The sequence below is a fragment of the Phacochoerus africanus genome, chromosome 8 (assembly GCF_016906955.1).
Source record: "Phacochoerus africanus isolate WHEZ1 chromosome 8, ROS_Pafr_v1, whole genome shotgun sequence".
Taxonomy (NCBI): Eukaryota; Metazoa; Chordata; class Mammalia; order Artiodactyla; family Suidae; genus Phacochoerus; species Phacochoerus africanus.
In genome coordinates, this window is record NC_062551.1 from 74,396,043 (window position 1) to 74,419,337 (window position 23,295).

The 23,295-nt window shown below is 50.0% G+C and overlaps 1 protein-coding gene across 3 annotated transcripts; it reads right to left on the minus strand.

Annotated features, from left to right (window-relative positions):
• Window positions 1–2: 2 nt before the first annotated feature.
• On the minus strand, window positions 3–23,066 carry CASP9 (caspase 9). 3 transcript variants are annotated; one of them, XM_047791981.1, is made up of 9 exons: window positions 22,867–23,066; window positions 20,613–20,967; window positions 13,610–13,644; window positions 12,526–12,702; window positions 12,024–12,113; window positions 10,700–10,847; window positions 4,033–4,212; window positions 3,313–3,422; window positions 3–1,164 (listed from the first exon to the last, which is right to left on the minus strand). In XM_047791981.1, the coding sequence occupies exons 1-9, from the start codon at window positions 22,996–22,998 to the stop codon at window positions 1,075–1,077; spliced, it is 1,317 nt and encodes a 438-aa protein (XP_047647937.1). In that variant the 5' UTR covers window positions 22,999–23,066; the 3' UTR covers window positions 3–1,074. The 3 variants fall into 3 exon arrangements, with proteins under 3 accessions (XP_047647937.1, XP_047647938.1, XP_047647939.1); XM_047791982.1 differs by lacking the exon at window positions 12,024–12,113; XM_047791983.1 differs by lacking the exon at window positions 3,313–3,422.
• Between the last annotated feature and the right edge of the window lie 229 nt (window positions 23,067–23,295).

Below are 23,295 nucleotides of genomic sequence, written 5' to 3' on the forward strand. Positions count from 1 at the left end.
CATCTTGTTGAGAGTCTTATTAACAAACCGTCCTCCCATCCAGGGCCTGGAAAGCAACAGACACGCGGGAGTGAGGACAGGTTAAAGGCCTCAGGGAGGGGCCTTCTCTGGGGATGCCTGACATCTGGGTCACACGGCACAGTCACCCTGGAGTCAGGAAGGCACCTGGCGGCACAGGCTGCATCAGAGGATCCGAGTCCGGTCGTCTCTCTCCACTGGTTAACTGTGTTCCCTGCACAAGTGACTTAACCTCCTTGAGCATGTGGCTCCCACCCCAGTCATCGTCCTGGGATGGGGTGCGGATCAAAATAAAAGAGCTGGGAAGTGTCTCCCCAAAAGCTAAAATCTCCTTTATAGGGAAGAATAAAGAGTTGGAGCAAATGAGGGGGGAAGGAGATGCAAGAAAGTCAGTGTTCGCCTAGACTGTTTTTACGAATACTGCAATTTAGGAAAACATGAATAATTTTTAAATCTGCATCGAGGAGTCACAGATTCTAGTTGTTCAGACTCTACTAGCTCCAAACTGCTGATCTAAGAGATGCTGCTTTGTCGCCAGAATTTCCTATAGATCCCCAGGGGGGGTCAGCAGGGAAATTTGGTCACGTCTGAAGCACCTTTGGTTGTCACCACTCAGGGAGGGGATAGGGGTGTCACTAGCATCCAGTGGGCTGAGGCCAGGGATGCTGCTCAACATCCTTGCAGGGCACAGGACAGTCCCACAACCAAGGATTGTCTGGTCCCAAGTGTTAATCGTGCCAAGGTGGAGAAGCCCTGCTCTAGAGTAAACACAAGGGTCAAAGGCCACAGCCAGTCGCTGGGGAACAGCGGGCCGCTGGCAAAGAGCCCCGTGGTGTGCATGGCCTTCTGCTCCTCTTTCTCCATCGCTGGTCTTCGGTCATCTGGCTCCAATGAGGAGCCTGCCTGCCGCCCCGGGGGGAAGAGCAGACCCTCTACAGGCTGCCGCATCCTTCAACACGCATCAGCTACAGTTGCAGGAAAGTCCAGGCCTCAGCCAGGCCTGAAGCGGAAGGTTTGGGGGTGGAAGGTAAGGCAGGGTAAGGGGTCCCAGCCTCATTATGTTTTGAAGAAAAGCTTTTTCCGGAGGAAATTAAAACAGCCAGGAATCTGCTTGTAAATCCCTTTCACTGAGACAGCATTGGAGACCTGTGAAAATATAACCACAGGGAGGCCTGTGAGTTCTTCTTGACTGAAGGAAGAGTTCCCTGGTGGCTCTGTGGGTTAAGGATCTGGCATTGTCACTACTGTGGCTTAGGTTCACTCCCCAGCCTAGGAACTTCCACATGCCACAGGCCTGGACAGAAAAATTTAAAAAGAAAATAAAAACAGTTCTGGGAGTTCCTGTTGTGGCTTGGCAGTAACGAACCCGACTAGTATCCATGAGGATGAGGGTTTGATCCCAGGCCTCACTCAGTGGGTTAAGGATCCAGTGTTGCCGTGAGCTGTGGTGTAGGTCATGTGACAGATGCAGCTCGGATCCCATGTTGCTATGGCTGTGGCGCAGGCCAGCAGCTGCAGCTCCAATTTGAACCCTAGCCCGGGAACTTCCGTATGCCACAGGTGTGGCCCTAAAAAAAGCAAAACCAAAAAACAAACAAAAAAACAGTTCTAGCTGCAGCCTCCCTAAGTGTGTGTGTGTTGGGTGGGGAGGGGTGTCAGGAGAGGGGTTAGAGCATAAGCATCTCAACTATAAGTTTATTTATTTATTGTTTTTGTCTTTTTAAAGCCGGCATATGGAGGTTCCCAGGCTAGGGGTTGAATTGGAGCCGTAGCTGCCAGCCTACACCACACCCATAGCAACGCCAAGTCCAAGCCGCATCAGCGACCTACACCACAGCTCATGGCAACACAGGATCCACAACCCACTGAGCAACACCAAGGATCGAACCTGCATCCTCATGGATACTAGTCAGATTCGTTTCCACTGAGCCATGATGGGAACTCACTCAACTGTAAGTTTAGAAAACCCAAATTTCAAAATTCAAAAATTCGCAAAGTTCAAATAAGATTGAAAGGTTTGCCTGCAGAAAAGTTGAGAGAAGAGATGGAGTCCGGAGTTCCCGTCGTGGCGCAGTGGTTAATGAATCCGACTAGGAACCATGAGGTTGCGGGTTCGATCCCTTCCCTTGCTCAGCGGGTTAAGGATCCGGCGTTGCCCTGAGCTGTGGTGTAGGTCACAGACGCGGCTCGGATCCCGCGTTGCTGTGGCTCTGGCGTAGGCCGGTGGCTACAGTTCCGATTAGACCCTTAGCCTGGGAACCTCCATGTGCCGCGGGAGCGGCCCAAGAAATGGCAAAAAGACAAAAAAAAAAAAAGAGAGAGAGAGAAAGATGGAGTCCGGGAGCCGAGTGCACGGCTCAGCCCTGATGGGCCCCTGGCTGCCTCTGAGGCTCTCGCCCCAGGCCACAGCTCATGGCACCCCTTGGAGTTGTGCTGGGTAGTGGGCCTGCACCTGTTTTTCTCCTCTCCTCTCTCTGCTCAGCAAGGCTGGAGGAGGAAGGAGTGGTTCCGCCCTCACCGCCCTTCTCCTGACACAAAATACCTGAGCGGAGCAAGAGGGCCCACGTGTGCTCTGAGACCCTTGGAGGAAGCAAGCGATCTGAGTGGGGCCCTGTCCTTCCCTGTTGGCACCGGGGCCTCCTGAGAAGGGGCAGCACTAAAGGGACTCGTGATTATTCAGCATCAAGAGAAGACTATTCGGGAGTTCGAAACAAGAAGAGAGGAAACAAATCCGACTAGGAACCATGAGGATGCGGGTTTGATCCCTGGCCTCACTCAGTAGGTTAAGGATCTGGCGTTGCCGTGAGCGGTGGTGCAGGTTGCAGACTCGGATCAGATCCTGCGATGCTGTGGCTATGGTGTAGGCCAGCAGCTGTAGCTCCAATTTGACCCCTAGCCTGGGAACCTCCATATGCCGGAGGCGCAGCCCTAAAAAGCAAAAAAAAAAAAAGAAGACTATGCAGAAGGCACTACGTGCAGGCCCCATGACCTGCCTTCAGAGGCCACGCTTGGACCGCTGAGCCATCCCACCTGGACACTGAGGACTGGCTCCATCAGTGGGGACCTGGGAGCTATCAGCCTGGGACCTCAGCGGCTGGGAAAGGCAACCCTCTGCATCATGGGGAAAGGTCACCGCAGGTAGTAACTTCTCGATTTAGGAGAAGGAAAAACACCGACTCTCAGGGCAAGCCTGGGTGCAGAAGAAACCTTTGGTTTGGGCTTGGGGTCCTGCTCAGCACGCCCCCAAACCACCTTGGAAGGATTCGCGCCCCCCCGCCCTGCCAGCAGCCTCACCCTGAGCAGGAGGGTCAGCAGGTCCTCACAGTGGGCCCACTGCTCCAGAACGCCATCCAGGGTCTCAATGTACCAGGAGCCGCTCGTGGTATCCCTCCAGGAGACAAACCCTGCACGCGGGGAAAGGCTGAGTTTGGGGGGAGCCGCCCCCGCCATGCACACAGCAGGCCCACCCCCAGACCCCAACTGATGCACAGCAGCCCACATCGCTGGGCTCCGACCCATCATGTCTTACTTCATCCTTGCCACCACCCTGTGGCTTTGGTCATGGTTCCCATTTTCCCAACCTGGCACCCAACACTCGGAGAAGTCAAGTGAGACAGGGAGGAAAGCCACACTTGTCATCCCCGCTATGTGCCAGGCCTGTGCTCAGCAGCGGGCCAACCAGCCTGTTCATCACCAGTGATGATCCCTGAGGAACGATTACCACTCCCACTTTAAAGATGAGAAGACTGAGGCCTGGGCAGGGCAAGGGCAAGGCGTGTGAGGCACACCAAGGCAAGGGTGTGTGCCTTCTGAAATTGTGCATTCTAGGCGCCTCGCCTCCCGCCCTGAGCTGAGGCTCAGAGAGGTGAAGTAACTCCCTCAGGGTCACACAGGCAGCAAGAGGCAGAACCAAGACGCACACCCAGCTCTTTTCTTTACAACGCAGCTGCTTCTAGGGCAGCTGGGGGCAGGGGGGGCGCTGGCTGGAAGGAGAAGCTCTCCTGGTCTGCTTACCGGGGAAGGTGGAGTAGGACACCAAGATGTCACTAGGTGTGGGCAGACTGGACACGGCGTCCGGCTGGTCAACGGCGCCCGGGCCTTCCTGGAACGGGGCAGCGTCTGGCTCAGGGTTACTGTCAGCGGTCCTGTCTTCAGGGGACGGGGAGGCCACCTCAAACCCATGGTCTTTCTGTTCTGCAGGAAACAGACACCGCTTGTCAGGGAAACACCCAGACCAGAGCTCCCGCTTCTTGGTGCCACCAGCCAGGGAGGCCTGATGCCCTCTGGAGCCAAGGCTCTGGTGCCGGCCAGACACGAGCAGGAAACTGAGACAGAAGCTTTTACTACAACAAAAGTTGTCCACATTCATTAAGTAAAATGGGCCGGGATGGTGGGGTGGGGAGGACAAGAATGCAGAAATTTTAAAAACAGCTATAGAGGAGTTCCCATGGTGGCACAGTGGAAAAGAGTCTGACTAGGAACCATGAGATTGCGGGTTCGGCTCCTGGCCTCACTCAGTGGGTTAAGGAGCTGGCGTTGCCCTGAGCTGTGGTGTGGGTCGCAGATGCGGCTCAGATCCTGTGTGGCTGTGGCTGTGGTGTAGGCCAGTAGCTGTAGCTCTGATTGAACCTCTAGCCTGGGAACCTCCATATGCCTCAGGTGCCACCCTAAAAAGATAAAAAAAAAAATTTTAATTAAAAATAAAAACAGCTATAGAAACAAGTTCCAAGGTATACACCCAAAAGAATTGGAAACAGGTATTCAAAGAACTTGTGCCAGAATGTTCATCACACTATTCACAACAGGCAAAAAGGAGAAGCCACCCAAGTGTCCAGTGACAGATGTATGGATAAATAAAATGTGGTCCAAACTTCCAATGGACTATTATTCAGGATTAAAAAGGAATGAAGGTATTGATACGTAATAATGCAGATGGGCCTTGAAAACACACTAAGTGAAAGAAGCCAGATATGCAAGGCCACATAATATGATCCTATTTATATGAAATATCCAACAGAGGCAAACCCAGAGAGAAGAGAGCAGATTAGTTGCTGCCAGGGGCTGGGAGGGGAGTGACTGCTAAAGGGGACGGAGTCTCTTGGGGGGGAGGACAAAACGTTCTAGAATTAGATGGTGGTGATGGTTGCACAATACTGTGAATGTATTTCATATCACTGAATTGTACGCTTTTAAATGGTTAAAATGCTAAATTGTATGTCATTAAAAAACAAGTCACGTTATTCAGCCTTAAAAAGGAAGGGGATTCTAGAGTTCCCACTGTGGCTCAGCCAGTTAAGAACTCAACATAGTGTCCGTGAGGATTCCCCATCAGGGCACCACAAGGATCCGCCTTGGGTTATTGCACAGCCTTCTTTAAAACCATGGTTTATGACACACATGGGAGACACACACCGACAGGTGGGGTAGCCCTGGCATACATAGGACCTCACAGGATGCATTTCTAGATGCCAGACTTACTGTTCTTCTTTCCTTGTATTTCTGTTTCTGCTCTCTTCGTTCTACTATATCGCTTGTAGTTTTTTGGGTTTTTTTTTTTGGGGGGGGGTCAACCTGCTGCCGTTGAAACCTACACCACAGCTGTGACAACACCAGATCCTTAACCCATTGCGCCAGGCCGGAGATCCAACCTGTGCCCTGATGCTGTAGAGATGCTGACAATCCCATTGATCCACAGTGGGAACTCTTATCACTTATACTTCTTCAGCTATCTCAAACCCTTTATGGAAGCCAAAGAAGGCACCAAGTCATAGGTAACGAGATCATGGAGATGTCCACATCTCTGACCCAGTAATCGCCTGAGGAAATAATTCAAGCGAAGCCAAAAGCCCTCGGTAGAGACATGTGTGTTCATGTGAGCCAAAAATTGGCGATCACCTATAGGGCCAACATTAGGGACAGGGTTTAGTGAGTACATATCACTAAAATGCAAGATGATAAGCCATTTGAACCAGCGATAATGAAGACAGATGTAGGGAAATGCTTCAGGGATAATGTCTGATGAGAAAACAGACCAGGCCCTTCAACCAAGAGCCAAAGGTAAGAGGCAAATGAGGAGTTCCCATTGTGGCTCCGCAGTGAGAACCCAACATAGTGTCCATGAGGATTCAGGTTCAATCCCTGGCCTCGCTCAGTGAACTAAGGATGCAGCATTGCCCCAAGCTGCGGTGCAGGTCACAGATATGGCTCAGATCCAGCATTGCCATGGCTGTGGCATAGGCCACAGGTGCAGCTCTGATTCGACCCCTAGCCCAGGAACTTCCATATGCCTCAGGTGCAGCCGTGAAAAAGAAAAAGAAAAAAAAAAAAAAAAAGAGGCAAAATGACAGTCATGTCAGGCTCACAGAAGTCAGGATTTTTTTTCTTTTTTTTTCTTCTTTTTAGGGCCGCACTTGCAGTATATGGAAGTTCCCAGGCTAGGGGTTGAATCGCAGAGCTGCAGCTGCCAGCTTATACCACAGCCACAGCAACGTGGGATCCGAGCTGCATCTACAACCAGGGATCGAACCCGCATTGAAACACAAGAGTTACCAAAATCCTGGGCAGATGTTCAGAGACATGTAAACAGCAGGACACCCCAGGGGACATGGACAGAAATCCCAGACATTTGGATATTTTGGATCTTAGCTGATGGTGGCGCCTCCATGTGGCAAGAGTGTTAAACACATGATCCTGCAGCCTGCAGGGTGCTAAGCAGGGACCTGAATTCCAGGCATCCAATCACTGCATTCCATCTCTGGGGTCTTGCTGCTCTCAGTGAATTGTTGGGGTTTCTTTTTGTGTGTGTTTTGCTTTTGTTTTTTGTCTTTTGTCTTTTTAGGGCCACACCTGTGGCACATGGAGGTTCTCAGGCTAGCGGTGTAATTGGAGCTGTAGCTGTTGACCTACACCACAGCCACAGCAGCACCGGACCTGAGCCACATCCGCAACCTACACCACAGCTCACATCAACGCCGGATCCTTAACCCACTGAGCAAGGTCAGGGATCAAACCTGCGTCCTCAGTCGGGTTTGTTAATCACTGACTCAGGATGGGAACTCCAGATTTTTTTTTTTTTTTTTGTCTTTTTGCCTTTTCTAGGGCTGCTTCCTGCAGCATATAGAGGTTCCCAGGCTAGGCGTATAATCAGAGCTGTAGCCACCAGCCTATACCAGAGCCACAGCAACGAGGGATCTGAGCCTCATCTGTGGCCTACACCACAGCTCACAGCAATGCCAGATCCTTAACCCACTGAGCAAGGCCAGGGATTGAACCCGCAACTTCATGGTTCCTAGTCAGATTTGTTAACCACTACACCATGATGGGAACTCCTCCAGATTTTATTTTTAATGGTAAGAGTCTACATTACTTCAAATTGTGCTCACAGGTATTTTTATATGGTTCTATTCCAAAGTCAACCAATTAGAATCCACATAAGATAATAAGCATACCACGAGCTTTGTGCAAGGCTGGGAGCCCAGCTGTAGGGCAGATGGGACTGGCCCTACCTTCAAAGAGCTGACCAGGGTATGAGGCCACCCCAATACAAGGAGAAGGTGCTAAGACAAGGGAAGAACAGGGGCTGCAGGAGCACAAGGTCCAGCGAAGCCTGAAGCTGTGCAAGGAAGGTGGTATTTAGGGAAGACTTCCTGGAGGCAGTGACAATAAGTTGTAATGAGAAGGACAGATGATTAAGAGTTGGCCAGGAGACAAGGCAGAAGAACGGCACATTAGAAAGGCTGAGGAGTCAGCCAGAGCTTGTGATGTCCTGGGGAGGTTGACAGTGCTGGAGCGGGCACAGCGTGCCAGGCTGGGAGGCCAAGAGGCTAGAGTCAGTGCCAGGGCCTTATGGCCCCGCTAGGGAGTCCAAAGAGTAACACCATAAAGATCTTCCTCATTGCTGAGAATGGACGGTGGGGCGGGTACTGACCCAGAAGACCGGCTAACTTTCTAGAAAGTTGGCACCTCAGCCCACCCTTCACTCTGGTTTTCATTTGATTCACAGGAGGGAGACGGACTACACACTTCAGAGTAAAAGCGTCACTGGACCACACATTCTGGATCATAAGAAGAAAGACAGATTAGAAAGGATTTTAACCCAAGAACAGCAGCCTTTCCACCTTCCAATGCGCATCACTCTGAGGTAACTCATTGATGACAGCAGCTCTTATGTGACACTGAGTGCTCTGGGGGCTGGGAGGAGGGGAGGCCAGGTTTCCAGTTAGGAAAATGAACCGGGCAACAGTAAGTGTGGTAAGAGACTCACTAATTAGTGCACTAGATATTATCGTAGCAACTAAGAGCTAGGCTCTCTTACTCTCCTTACTTGCCAAGATTTCAAGAGATTAACTGGAAAAAATAATTTTTTAAGCAAAAAAAAAAAGAGTTCTAATCGTGGCACAGCAGAAACAAATCCGACTAGGAACCATGAGGTTTCAGGTTTGATCCCTGGCCTCGCTCAGTGATTAAGGATCCAGCGTTGTCGTGAGCTGTGGTGTAGGTTGCAGACACAGCTCAGTTCCCAAGTTGTTATGGCTGTGGTATAGGCCAGTAGCTACAGCTCCGATTTGATCCCTAGCCTGGGAACCTCCATATGCCTCAGGTGTGGCCCTAAAAAGCAAAAAAAAAAAAAAAAAAAAAAAAAAAAAAGATCAACTGGCCCTGGTTGTTCAGGGAGTAAGTAGCCAGGTATGGGTCATGACTGTGACTTAATACAGTTCCAGGCAAATTATAAATTACAGGGGACAGAGGGCCCATCTGTCCTGTATCGCTAGGACCTAACACACAGCCTGGTATATACAGCAGGTGGCCAATACACTTATTGGATGGATCATATGACCAGAGCCTGGCCTCCTCAACAGCCCCCAACCCCATCCCTGTCACCATGGAATAGTATGGGACAGATAAATGTGTGAAGGAGAAAATGCCACAGTGCCCGTGTTACGGGTCGTTGGCATGCACGGTCCCCTCCTGGGCAAGCAGGACAGCTCTGTGGCATAACAATGCCCGCTTCTCTGGCAGACCAGACCAAGGCACAAGGGATACACCATCCCTGGGACAGAATTCCCAGTTTTCCCCACCTCTGCCATCACGTCCCATAAGGCAGGACATACAATGTTCTTTTCTCGTCCCTCCTCTTTTTTTTTATTTTATAAGAAAACTAAGTTATGGTGAAAATAGGGCTTTGGTTTAAAATCAGGATATATAAGAGCTCCCTGATGGCCTAGCACTTAAAGAATCCAGGGAGTTCCTGTCATGGCACAGCAGAAACGAATTTGACTAGGAACCATGAGGTTTTGGGTTCGATCCCTGGCCTCACTCAGTAGGTTAAGGATCCAGCATTGCCATGAGCTATGGTGTAGGTCGCAGATGTGGCTCAGATCTGGTTTGCTGTGGCTGTGGTGTAGGCCAGTGGCTGTAGCTCCAGTTAGACTCCTAGCCTGGGAACCTCCATGTGCCACAGATGCGGCCCTGAAAAGCAAAAAAAAAAAATAATTCTAATAAAAAAAATAGGAGTTCCCGTCATGGCTCAGTGGTTAATGATTCCAACTAGGAACCATGAGGTTTCAGGTTTGATCCCCAGCCTCGCTCAGTGGGTTAAGGATCCGGCGTTGCCGTGAGCTGTGGTGTAGGTCACAGACGAGGCTCGGATCCCTCATTGCTATGGCTCTGGCCTAGGCCAGCAGCTACAGCTCCAGTTAGACCCCTAGCCTGCGAACCTCCATATGCCGCAGGAGTGGCCCCAGAAAAAAGCAAAAAGACAAAAATAAATAAATTTAAATTTAAATTTAAATTTAAAAAAAATTAAAAAATAAAGGATCCAGCATTGTCACTACTGCAGCTTGGTTCACTGCTATGGCCCAGGTTCAATCCCTACCCTGGGAAATTTTGTATGCAGCGTCCCAAAAAAATAAATTAAAAATAAAAATAAAATAAAAAAGAAATAAAATCAGGACATACAGCAAAACTACAAATAATCTAAATAATGCTTCAAAGTTACTGAATCCTGGAGTTCTCATTGTGGCTTAGTGGTTAATGAACCTGACTAGTATCCACAACGATGCGGGTTCAATCCCTGGCCTCGCTCAGTGGTTTAAGGATCTGGTTTTGCCATGAGCTGTGGTGTAGGTCACAAATGCAGCTTGGATCCCATGTTGCTGTGGCTGTGGTGTAGGCCAGTGGTGTAGGCAGTTCCGATTCAACCCCTAGCCTGGGAACTTCCATATGCCGTGGGTATGGCCCCCAAAATACAAAAGACAAAAAAAAAAAGTTACTGAATCCTCAGTACCTGAGCCCTTGGGAATTCCTTTAGGTAATTCCTATAGTTAATTCCTTTCTCTGGGACAGTGGTTGATGGAGACTGGGAAAATAATAAAGAAAGTGAAAGACATTTTTTCTCTCCTCTGCTTTGTTTGCTTTTGCCAAGTCTCTGGGGTTGAAGTGGCCAAACCTGAATGATCCCCTGATGCTACTGCGCCATGAGACGGAAGACATGAAACTCAAAGGCAGGACAGAGCCGAGGTGACTGCAGCTACGTGGAGGTGCCCCCTTTGGGCAGCAGTGACCATGTCCAGGACTTGCCTGGATCAACCCCTGGGACACTGTGAGGAGTGATGGAGAAGGAAGCAGGTGGTGACTCCTTCCCCACGAGACACTGGGGCAGGGAGGCCGAGGACCCGCTTACCCCCGCCACAGGCCTGGATGAAGAAGAGCTTGGGCTTCCCTCCCAGGCTGGGGCAGCTGGTTCCGTTGAAGATGTTCACAATTTTCTCCACGGACACAGGACATCCATCTGTGCCATAAACAGCCCCTGGGAACTGGAGATGGCTGGCCTAGAAGATCAAGAATCCTGGTTTCCAACCCAAGAAGTGAGAGTAGGAACCCAACAGCCTGTTCAAACAGAGGCTCTGTGGGGGCCAAGCATTTAGAAGGTCCTAGCCAGGGAACAAGGCTGAGTTAGACAAAGCAGGTTGGTGCTGGGTGGCCCCGGGCACTCTCTTCCAGGGTGCTCAAACTCACATGACTAGAGGCACCAGCCCGCCTGACTGGAGAGTGCTGGCCAGCTCCCTCTAGATCAGGGGTCCTCCAAGCGTGGTCCCTGGACCAACAGCATCACCGGGGAACCTAAAGACATGCAAATTCCCAGGCCCCACCCAGACCTCCTAAATCAGAAACCCTCTTATTCTGAGGATGAGCAATCTGGTCCTTCAGGCACCTCTGCTGCAGCACAACACTGAGAACTACTAGTCCAGACCCAGTTCTTCTCAAACTCTCCGTGCGTGGCCTCTCATTAAGGTACAGGCTCTAAGAGTCTGTATCCCCATGAGCCCCCAGGTGACATGTGCTGCCAATCTAAGGGCCACACTGTGGATGGAAGGACCAAAGGGGCAGCCCAGCCACAGGCTGGAGCTTTACTCCATGAGGATGCTGGCCTGATAAGGTCAGACCTTTACAGCTTCTCAAAAGAAGATGGAAATCCTGATTCTTGTGCTAAAGTTGCCAGTTTTGAAGACACTATGCAACACAAGGGGGGGGGGGGGCTCCAGGTCCCAGCTTGTTACGTCTGCTCTGTCCCATCCTTCAACTAGAAAGATGAGAAAACTGAGGCCCAGGAAGGGGGAGGGGCTTGGCCACAGTGACCCCGCACCTTAGCAGCCAAAGCCAGGGTGAGTCCCAGGGCCCTGACTCCCAGCCAGCGGCAAAGGGCCCCAAACAGTGCCCGGAAGGGCCGAGCAGGAAAGCAGGAACCAGGAGCGCTTACGAGCTGTGCCTGGCTCTGAACAAAGCCCCGGGGTAGGAGCTTATGAGCAGAACCTGGCTCTCCCAGACAGCTCCTCCCAGGACACCACCCCACCCAGGAGGAGCACCCAGCTCTTCAGAGGACCAACTGGTTCCCAAGGAAATGATGGGAGATGGATAGGGCCCTACGGCTCTTCCCACAAAGGCCAGGGTGTCTTGGACACAGGAAGGGTCAGACTCCCGCATGACCTCTCCGCGCAGCCTCCTACCTGACAGCCGTGAGAGAGCACGACCACCACGCAGCAGTCCAGAGCGCCGTGGTCCCGCCGCGCCAGCTCCACCAAAGCCTGGACCATTTGCTACAAGAACACTGACGGGTCAGGTCCCCGCCCTGGGCCTGCCCACCCCTGCTCCCAGGCTCCATAATGAAGTAATGACAGCAATCTCAACAGCCACCACCCTCGGGAGGAGAGGCTGTGCCGGGCGCTCCTCATCTACTCGTACAACGAACCCCAGGAGGTGAGCGCTGCCCTTGCTGTCTCAACAGGGAAGCCCAGGCCCAGGCATCACACGGGAGATGGGACAGCTGCTTCCCAACCCTGCTTCCCAACCCTGCTCTCTGAGTCTGACATTTGCACAGGTAGCCACTGAGCCGCGCCACCTCCCGTGGTCCTACAGACCAGACGGCTTGTCTTGGGGAGCTGCGTGCTTTCATCGTCCTCGCAGAGCACCGCCCACCCTCCAGCTCTCTCCACGGACAGGAAACCGCACCTTGGCAGTCAGGTTGCACTTCACGTCCACCACGAAACGCAGCAAGTGGAAGCGCCGCTGCATCCTCTCACAGTCGATATTGGAGCCAGTGCGCGTCCTGAGCCCCGACTCATGGCAGAAATTCACGTTGTTGATGATGAGGCAGTGGCCACAGGGGTCCGCATTCAGGACGTACGCCTGCCCACGCATAGGGACCATGTTAACCAGGAACGAAGGCAACCCTCTGGGTTTCACTCACAGGGTGGACCATCAGGACAGATGGGATGGAGGGCGGAGCCTGCCTCCCTCTGAAGGAAGAACGGGGTCCACACCCAGCATTCCGGACGGCGAAGCAAACGGGGGGGTGGTGGGGGAGCACTAGCTGTGTGACGGATGGACAGACAGACAGCTAAACTTGGAAGGAAGATCCGCTCCCATCACAGTGTTCAGGGATGGGAGATGGAGATGCTCACTGAAAAATCCAACCTCCCTAGACATTCAACCCCAACCAACCTACAGATCGCCCAGTCCAGGGAGCATCTGAGAGTCGTGGGGTCAGTTCTGCCAGCAGGCACTCGCCTGGGCTACCCCCAGAGACTCTGAGGCCACTTCCTCCAGAGACTCAACATTTCCCTAGTGACGCTTTGTCACAGCAGCCTGTGCTTTTTGCTTACGATACTTAACAGTATTTATATTTACACATCTCTTTGCGTGACTAACCTCCGCTAGGCTGACAGCTCCGTGAGGGCTAGAAACTCAACTGGTCTGTTCCCAGGTGCCCCCGCCCAGAGCCCAGGGCTAATACACACGAGGCATACAATCAATGTTGTAACTGAGACAGGGAGTGACTTGGTCTGTGGTGGGTGCCACAGCGGATTCTGATGCCCACACCCCTCACAGATAAGGAAAGAGCAGAGCTGGACGATTTGCTCCAGGAAGAGCTGTGCCGGGGTCAGGGCGCGGTAGGGAGCTTGAGACTGGCACCCTCTCTACAGCTGGGCTGGGTTCCCTGAGCTCCCGACACAGCTACGGAAAGGATTTGGGAAGTGGAGAGCAGAAGAGCCCAAAGCCAATGCAACTGACCCCACATCCCATGAAGACTCACCAAATCGGCATTTCCCTTGGCTCTGTCTGGACCACCTGGAGAGAAGAGAGCAAAAGAAGGAAAACATGAATGCCAGGGGCCAACAGAGGAGGGGCAAGGGACACTGTGAGGGCAACTCCCACCAAAACACAGACATCCCTCAGGAACCCTGAGGCACAGCTGGTAGGAGTCAAGCAGCACAGCCACCTTGGGGAACTGTTTAGAAGTTTCCAACAAAGTTAAACACACACCTCCCCTCTGACCAGCAATTCCACTCCCAGGTATATACCCAAGAAAAATGAGCACGATGAGCAAAAAAAGACCTAGCTGGAGTTCCTGTCATGGCGCAGTGGTTAACAAATCCGACTAAGAACCCTGAGATTGCGGGTTCGATCCCTGGCCTTGCTCAGTGGGTTAAGGATCCGGCGTTGCCATGAGCTGTGGTGTGGGTCGCAGATGCGGCTCGGATCCCGCGTTGCTGTGGCTCTGGTGTAGGCCAGTAGCTACAGCTTCGATTAGACCCCTAGCCTGGAACCTCCATATGCCATGGGCGCGGCTCAAGAAAAGGCAAAAAGACAAAAGACAAAAGACAAAAAAAAAAAAGACCTAGCTACAAATGATCACTGAAGCTTATTCATAATCCCCAAACTAGAAACAACCCAAACATCCATCAACAAGTTGATGAGTGAGCAAACTGTGATTCACAGGGACATACAAAGGGATACCACACAGCCTAAAAAAGCAATGAGCTACTGATACCATTAAAAATACTATGCCAGGAGTTTCCTTTGTGGCTCAGCGGTTAATGAACCCGACTAGGATTCATGAGGATGCGGGTTCAATCCCTGGCCTTGCTCAGTGGGTTAAGGATCTGGCATTGCCCTGAGCTGTGGTGTAGGTCACAGACATGGCTTGGATCCCACGTGGCTGTGGCTGTGGCATAGGACAGCAGCTCTAGCTCCAATTTGACCCCTAGCCTGGGAACTTCCACATGCTGTGGGTGCAGCCCTAAAAAGCCAAAAAAAAAAAAAAAAAAGTCCAGAAGAGTATAGATGGTATGATTCTGTTTATGTGACATTCTAGAACAAAAAGGCATAAGGGAGACTCCAGGTCTACTCCCTCTCTGTGGAATCCATGAAGCCCAGCACACAGTGGGTCCTCAGGAAATAGATGAAGAATGAAAAAATGAGTAAACATGGTTGTTTTTCATTCAGTGTCAGAGTTTTCATTAGTAGTTCTCAATTAGTAAGAAGTCAACTGGGGAATTCCCATCGTGGCTCCGTGGTTAACAAATCCATTTAGTGTGGGAGGATATGGGTTCGATCCCTGGCCTCGCTCAGTGGGTTAAAGATCCAGTGTTGCTATAAGCTGTGGTGTAAATCACAGATGTGGCTCAAATCCTGCGTTGCAGTGGTTGTGGTGTAGGCCAGCAGCTCCAGTGCCAATTCAACCCCTAGCCTGGGAAACTCCATCTGCCATGGGTGCGGCCCTAAGGATCCAGTGTTGCCATGAGGATCCAGTGCGGCCCTAAGCATCCAGTGGTGTAGATCACAGATGTGGCTCAGATCCTGCACTGCTGTGGCTGTGCCATAGGCCAGCAGCTACAGCTCCAGTTTGACCCCTAGACTGGGAACCTCCATATGCCACAGGTGGCATGCCCCCAAAAAGACAAAAAAAGAAAAAGAAAAAAGAAAGAAAGAGTGGCTGAGAACTTCCAAATCTGGGGAGATACTTGAACATCCAAGTTCAGGAAGCTCATAGGTCCCCAAACAATTTTAATTCAAAGGATCTTCTCCAAGACACAATACAATTGTTTAAAATCAAAGACAGCAAGAAATTTAAAAGCAGCAAGAGAAGAAAATTCCTCACATGTAAAGGAATTGTCCTACAGCTGTTAATGGACTTCTTGGCAAAAACCTTGTAGGCCAGAAGAAAATGGGAAGATATATTCAATGTGCTCAAAGGAAAAAAACTGGAGTTCCCACTGTGATTCAGAGGGTTAAGAACCCAACATAGTGTCCGTGAGGATGAGGGTTGCTGCAAGCTGGGCATCAGTTGCAGATTCGGCTCAGATCCAGCATTGCTATGGCTGCGGCATAGACTGGCAGCTGCAGGTCAGATTCCAGCCCTAGCCTGGGAACTTCCCTATGTCACAGGTGGGACCATAAAAAGAAAAGAAAAAAAAAAGAAGGAAGAAAAAAAACTGCTGGCCAAGAATATTTTACCCAGCAAAGCTGTCCTTCAGAAATGAAGAAGAGACAAAGACTTTTCCAAACAAAAAATGAGGGAGTTGATCACTGCTAGACCTGACTTACAAGAACAGTGGAAAGAAACTCTTTTTCTTCCCCCACCAGGGCCCACACATGCAGCATATGTTAGTTCCCAGGCTAGGGGTTGAGTCAGAGCTGTAGCTATGGGCCTATGCCACAGTCACAGCCACAGCCACACCAAACCCAAGCTTCATCTGCAACCTACACCACAGCTCATGGCAACACCAAATCCTTAACCCAGTAAATGAGGCCAGGGATTGAACCCTAATCCTCATGGATGGTAGTTGGGCTCATAACCCACTGGGCCACAACAGGAACTACAAGAAGCTCTTCAAGCTGAAATGAAAGGATGCTAATTAGTAACATGGAAACCTGTGAAACTATAAAACTCACTGGTAAGGGGAAACAGTCAAAATCAGATACCCTAATACTGTGATGTGGTGGATTTTAATCACTTAACTCTAGTATAAAGGTTAAAGGACAAAAGTATCAAGTATAACTATTGCTATATACACAATATAAGAAGATGTAAATTGTGATGTCAAAAACATAAAATTAGAGGAATTCCCACCGTGGCTCAGTGGGTTAAGAAACTGACATACTATCCATGAGGATGTGGATTTGATCCCTGGCCTCGCTCAGTGGGTTAAGGATCTGACATTGACATAGGCTTGCAATGTAGGCCTGCAGCTCCAACTCAGATCTGGCATGGCTGTGGCTATGGTGTAGGCCTGCAGCTGCAGCTCCAATTCAACCCCTAGCAGGGGAACTTGCATGCTGAAATGTGGCTGTAAAAAGATAAATAAATAAATAAATTTTTAAAATATATACAATTGGAACCAATAGATTCAATGCAACCCCGATCAAAATCCCAACAATATGTTTCACAGAAATAGAAAAAAATCCTAAAATTTATATGAAACCACAAAAGACCCTGAATAGCTAACACAATCTGAGAAAAAAGAACAAAAGCTGGAGGTTTCATACTCCCCAATTTTAAATCATACTACAAAGCTGTAGTAAGCAAAACAGCATGCTACTGACAGAAAAATACAGATCAATGGAACAGAAATGAGAGCCAGAAATAAACCCACACATGCATGGACAATTAATTTATGGCAAAGGAGTAAAGAACATGAAATTGAGAAAAGAGAGTCTCTTCAATAAATGGTGTTGGGAAAACTGGATAGTCATATGCAAAGGAAAAAAATTGGACACCTATCTTACCCTATTCACAAAAATTAATTCAAAATAGATTAAAGAGGGAGTTCCCATCGTGGCGCAGTGGTTAACGAATCCGACTAGGAACCATGAGGTTGCGGGTTCGATCCCTGCCCTTGCTCAGTGGGTTAACGATCCGGCATTGCCGTGAGCTATGATGTAGGTTGCAGATGCAGCTCGGATCCCGCATTGCTGTGGCCCTGGCGTAGGCCAGTGGCTACAGCTCCAATTCGACCCCTAGCCTGGGAACCTCCATATGCCGAGGAAGCGGCCCAAGAAATAGCAAAAAGACAAAAAAAAAAAATAGATTAAAGACCTAAATGTAAGACCTGAAACTATAAAACTTAAAAGAAAACACAATATCTTAACACTGGTCCTGGCAATGATTTTTTTTTTTTGTATATGACACCAAAAGCACAAGAAACAAAAGCAAAAATCAGCAAGTGGAACAAGAGCAAACTAAAAAGTTTCTATATAGCATAAGAAAAAAGCCAACAGAATGAAAAGGCAATTACAAAAGGGGAGAAATATTTGCAAACAATATTGATATCCAAAACATATTAAACATATTAAAACATATTAAAAACATATTAAAAACTCATACCACTCAATAGCAAAAAAAACCCACAAACAATACCGTTTTTAAAAGGGCAGGGGTTCCCGTTGTGGCGCAGTGGTTGACGAATCCGACTAGGAACCATGAGGTTGCGGGTTCGATCCCTGCCCTTGCTCAGTGGGTTAACGATCCGGTGTTGCCGTGAGCTGTGGTGTAGGTTGCAGACGCAGCTCAGATCCCGCGTTGCTGTGGCTCTGGCGTAGGCCGGTGGCTACAGCTCCGGTTCAGCCCCTGGCCTGGGAACCTCCATGTGCCTCGGGTGCAGCCCAAGAAATAGGAACAACAACAACGACAAAAAAAAAAAAATTAAAAAAAAATAAAATAAAAAATAAAAAACGGGCAGAAGGGAGTTCCTCTTGTGGCTCAGCAGGTTAAGGGCCCGACATTGTCTCTGTGAGGATGTGGGTTCAATCCCTGGCCTCACTCATTGGGTTAAGGATTGGGCATTGTCACGGGCTAGGGCATGGGTTGCAGCTGCAGCTCCAATTTGACCACTGGCCCAGGGACTTCCATAGGCCACGGGTGTGGCTATAAAAGGAAAAAAAAAAAACAACAACAACAGGCAGAGGAACTGAATAACTGAATAGACATTTTTCCAAAGAAGACATACAAATAGCCAACAGTACATGAAAAAAAATGCTCAACATTGCTAACCAGAGAAAAGCAAATCAAAACCACAATGAGGTATTGCCTTATACCTGTTAGAATGGCTATTATTAAAAAGGCAAGATAACAAATGTTGGCAAAGGTGTGAAGAAAAGGGGACCCTCCTTCACTGCTGATGAGAATGTAATTTGGTGCAACCAATGAAAAGAGTATAGAGGTTCTTCAAAAAATTAAAAATAGAACTACCATATGGTCCAACAATCCCACTTCTGGGTACAAAGCCAATAAATGAAATCAGAATCTCAAAGAGATATTTGCACCCCCATGATCACTGGAGCATTATTCCAGGCAAGACCTGGAAACAACCAAAGTGTCCATCAAAGGATGACTGGATAAAGAAAATATGGCATTGGGAGTTCCCGTCGTGGCTCAGTGGTCAAGGAATCCGACTAGGAACCATGAGGCCTGATCCCTGGCCTTACTCAGTAGGTTAAGGATCTGGTGTTGCCGTGAGCTGTGGTGTAGGTCGCAGATGAGGCTCAGATCCCGAGTTGCTGTGGCTCTGGCATAGGCTGGTGGCTACAGCTCCAACTGGACCCCTAGCCTGGGAACCTCCATATGCCACAGGAGCGGCCCAAGAAAATGGCAAAAAGACAAAAAAAAAAAAAAGAAAGAAAGAAAAGAAAGAAAGAAAATATGGTATACATCCAGTGGAATATTATTCAGCCTTGGGGAAAAAAGGAAATTCTGCCTCTTGCGATAACAGAATGGACACTGAGGGTATTGTACCAAATGAAACATGTCAGACAGAGAAACACAAATAACTATATGATCTCACTTAGATGTGGATCTAAAAAAACCAAACTCCTAGAAACAGAGAGTAGAACGGTGGTTGCTAGGAGCTGGGAAATGGGGAGATGTTGGTCAAAGGATGAACGACGAGGTGAATACGTTCTGAGAAGCTCAGGGACAGCATAGTGTCTGAATTTACCAGCACTGGGTTATATACTTAAAAGCTGCTGAGAGTAAATCTTAAATGTTCTCACTACGCATACAGAAAAAAGTGCTAATTATGTGAGTTGATGGATGTGCTAACTAACCTTATTGTGGCAATCATTTCATAACACATACATGTATCAAGTCATCACCTTAAACTTACACAAGGTTCTACGTCAATTATATCTCAGTTCCCATTGTGGCTCAGCAGGTTAAGAACACGACTGGTATCCAAGAGGTTGTCGGTTCGATCCCTGGCCTGACTCAGTGGGTTAAGGAGCCAGTGTTGTCACATGTTATAGGTTGCAGATGTGTGTTGGATCCCAAGTTGCTGTAGCTGTGGCATAGGCTGTGGCCTAGGTCAGCGGCTCCAATTCGACCCCTAGCCTTGGACCCCTAGTCTAGGAATCTTCACATGCCGAGGGTGCAGCCCTAAAAAAAAAAAAAATAGTCTATTATATGGGAGTTCCCATTGTGGTGGCTCAGTGGTAATGAATCTGCCTGGTATCAGTAAGAACACAGGATTCGATCCCTGGCCTTATTCAGCAGTGGGTAAAGGATCCAATGTTGCCGTGAGCTGTGCTGTAGGTCATAGACATGGCTCAGATCCTGCATTGCTGGGACTGTGGCATAGGCCCACAGCTGCAGCTCCAATGAGACCCCTAGTCTGGGAACTTCCATATGCCACACCACCATGGGTGTGGCCCTAAAAAGACCAAAAAAAAAAAAAAAGGTCCAGGAGTTCCTTCGTTGTGGTACAAGAGTCTTATAGGACACCAGAATGTTCTATGTCTTGATGATCTGGGGTTTGGTCATCTGTGTATATCCATTCATCCACCTGTACTCGTTAGATTTATACATTTTACTGCATGTAGCTTGGTGACTTTAGGTGATTATTTAACCTCCCTGAGTGTCAGGTTCCTCATTGACAAGAATGGGTCTAATGATGCCCTGCCTTGCAGGGTTGTTGTAAGGGAAGGCGTAAGGGCATGTACATTGCAAACAGGGCAGACTCTTAACAGGCAGAGGGCTCCCTCCTGCCCCCAGGCCTGGGCCAATCCCCACTACCCACCTGGACCCACAGGCAATAGCTTGATCTGGAAACACTGATCAAAGCCTGGGACATCCAAAACAGACTTCCACACAAGCTTTGCAGAGGAGGGGCTCTCCTGAAGACGTGCCAGAATATTCCACCTATCCCCTAGGGACACTCAGCAAGACAGCACCAACATTAAATTCTGAACCTTAGGCCCCCACTGGTCACTCCTCAATGATCACTCATCACGTCCACCTGCCAAGCAATCTTGGTACTCACAGACATCACTGAATCCTCCAGAACCAATGTCCACTGGCCTGGGTGCCTCTGGTCTGGCTGGCCAAAGGTCCTTAGACCCCAGCACCACTGGAGCAAGTTTTCCTTGGAGAGGCTTCCATGGCTCCTCTGGCTTGAGTTCCACTGGTTTGATCACCACAGGATGGAGGACCAGGGGTCTGATGGCCCCCAGATCCTGCTTTGCTGCTTGTCTACTGGTTCTCAGTAATGAAGCCAGAGTTTCCTGGCCTGTGTCTTCTAAGCAGGAGATGAACATAGGAAGGGCCTGACTCCCTCGAGTCTCTAGATCTGTGATCAGCTGCCTGGCCTGATCTCTGCGAGACCCGGAGCCTGCCCGCTGTTTGGAAAGAAAGACACAGAGCCATAAGCCACATGCTTTCGTGTGAATCTCAGCCTGTCCTCCCATTTCCCATCTCTGTAAGTCAAACAATCAGGCACGTGGGCAAAAATTGAGCCTACGGTTACACCGAAATTATGCCACCTGCCAGTCTTTGCCAATCTATTCAGTATTTTGGAGGTGTCTACTATGTGTGCAGCACCATGCCCAGTGCTGAAAATGCAGTAGCCAACACCTTCGGTCCTCACCAAGCAAATATCCAGTTGGAAATGCAAACAAATTTACGGACAACAGAGCAAAGAAAGAAGCATCAAAAGGGACAGCATGTGGGGCTGGAAGGGTACAGGGGCATCGGCTCAGGCTTGGGGGGACAGGGAAGCCTCCAGGAGGGGACATCTTAGCTGACACCCCAGGGAACACTAGGAAGTGAATGGTGAGTTCAGAGAAATGATATGTAAGCAGCAGTGAGGAACAAAGTGAAAGAAGACCTTTGCACAGTCATGCCAAGAGAACTGTGAGAGCCAGTGAAGGGTTTTAAGAAGGGAGTGACAGAGTCAGATCTGTCTTTTTTTTTTTTTTTGTCTTTTCTAGGGCCGCTTCTGCGGCATATGGAGGTTCCCAGGCTAGGGGTCCAATTGGAGCTGCAGCCACCGGCCTGTCCCACAGCCACAGCAATGAGGGATCCGAGCCTCGACTGAGACCTACACCACAGCTGACAGCAACACCAGATCCTTAACCCACTGAGCAAGGCCAAGGATCGAACCTGCAACCTCATGGTTCCTAGTCGGATTCGTTAACCACTGCACCATGACAGAAACTCCAGATCTGTCTTTTAGAGAAAATCATCCTGGGGGCAGCGTGGACAGTGGCAGGGAGTGGGCCACAGCAAAGGCAGGTGGTGGCAGAGACATTGCAGCTGGAATAGAGAGAAGTAAGAGGAGAGATCAGAGAAATAAGGAGAGAAGGAGTTCCCGTCGTGGTTCAGTGGAAACAAATCCAACTAGGAAGCATGAAGTTGTGGGTTTGATCCCTGGCGTCACTCAGTGGGTTAAGGATCCAGCATTGCCGTAAGCGGTGGTGTAGGTCGCAGACGCAGCTCAGATTTGGCATTGCTGTGGCTGTGGCATAGGCCAGCAGCTGTAGCTCCGATCAGACCCCTAGCCTGGGAACCTCCATATCCCATGGGTGCAGCCCTAAAAGGACAAAAGACCAAAAAAAAAAAAAAGTGTTTTTAAAGAGAACTTCAAATGTTTGACTTTATTGTTCTCTTCAATACCCTCATCTCCAAAAACCCTTACAAAACATAAACTTAACACATGAGGGTCTGGCCAAGGAGGACAGGACACAGCCAGCTACCATAGGATGTGTCTTCACTCTGTGCCTGACATTTCATTGTTTCACCCCCATTATCTCCTTTAGCCTGAACGGCAATATTACTGTTGTTCCCATTTCACAGCCCAGGAAACTGAGGCTCAAGGAGGAGACAGCGACAGGCAGTCTGACCTCCCAAGTGGATGTCCAGAACTTCCATCCTAGTAGCATGCCTCCTGGCAAGCAGCATAACGCTGCAGCAGCTAACAGTGTACTCTGATGGTGCAGGCGTGGAACCGCTTCAGCAAAACTCTCGAAAAGGTCTTTGGGGTTGTTTGGTCCCTATGGGCGATGAGTGGGCTCAACACCCTGGAGGAAAATGGGGTTCCCTCACAATGGTTCCCCAAAGAGAGCCAATACAGGATGGCACAAACAGCGGGGTGCGGGTGGGGGAAGGGCGAGAGCTCGACCATTAAGTCACGATGTGGCTTCAGCAACCCTCTCCGCGCAGCCTCGCTGTCCCTATCTGTGACCTGAAGTCAGTGCGGCGCCGAAGCTTGGGATGGGAGTAGGGTTGGGGGGGCGCACCTGGATGTCCTCGATCATGTCAGGGGTGAAAAGCTCACGGTTCAGCAGAGCATCCCAGAGCGAGGCCACCTGCAGCTCGCGGACCAGCCTCACCCGGCACTGCCGCAGGACCTGCCGGTCAGCCTTGTCCATGGTGGTCAGACCGTGGTGGTGGACACCCAGGCCGTCTCCGTCCGCTTCCGGGCTTCGGCCGTCGCGCCCCGCCCTCTCCCCAGGACCCGCCTTTGGGGCGGCCACCAGATTGCGCCCCGCCCCCCCCCAATCGCCGCACAGCCCGGGAATCTCGCCCCCAGGCACCGCCGCGGAAGCCACTAACCCCGAAACCACCTCTAGGTCACCGCTCCGCCCCCAGTCCTCATCCTCGCGTCAAGGTCCACTTCAGACCAGAATTCACTACCACTTCGCTTTCACAGAGACTCGGAGGGGGCT

Coding starts and splice junctions, on each gene's coding strand:
- CASP9 (XM_047791981.1), bottom strand. CDS start 22,998: ATGGACAAGGCTGACCGGCAGGTCCTGCGGCAGTGCCGGGTGAGGCTG. Junction 3,423..4,032: donor GTCCTACTCCACCTTCCCCG/GTAAGCAGACCA, acceptor CCCCGCGTGCAG/GGTTTGTCTCCTGGAGGGAT. Junction 1,165..3,312: donor TGCTGACCCTCCTGCTCAGG/GTGAGGCTGCTG, acceptor ATATTTTCACAG/GTCTCCAATGCTGTCTCAGT.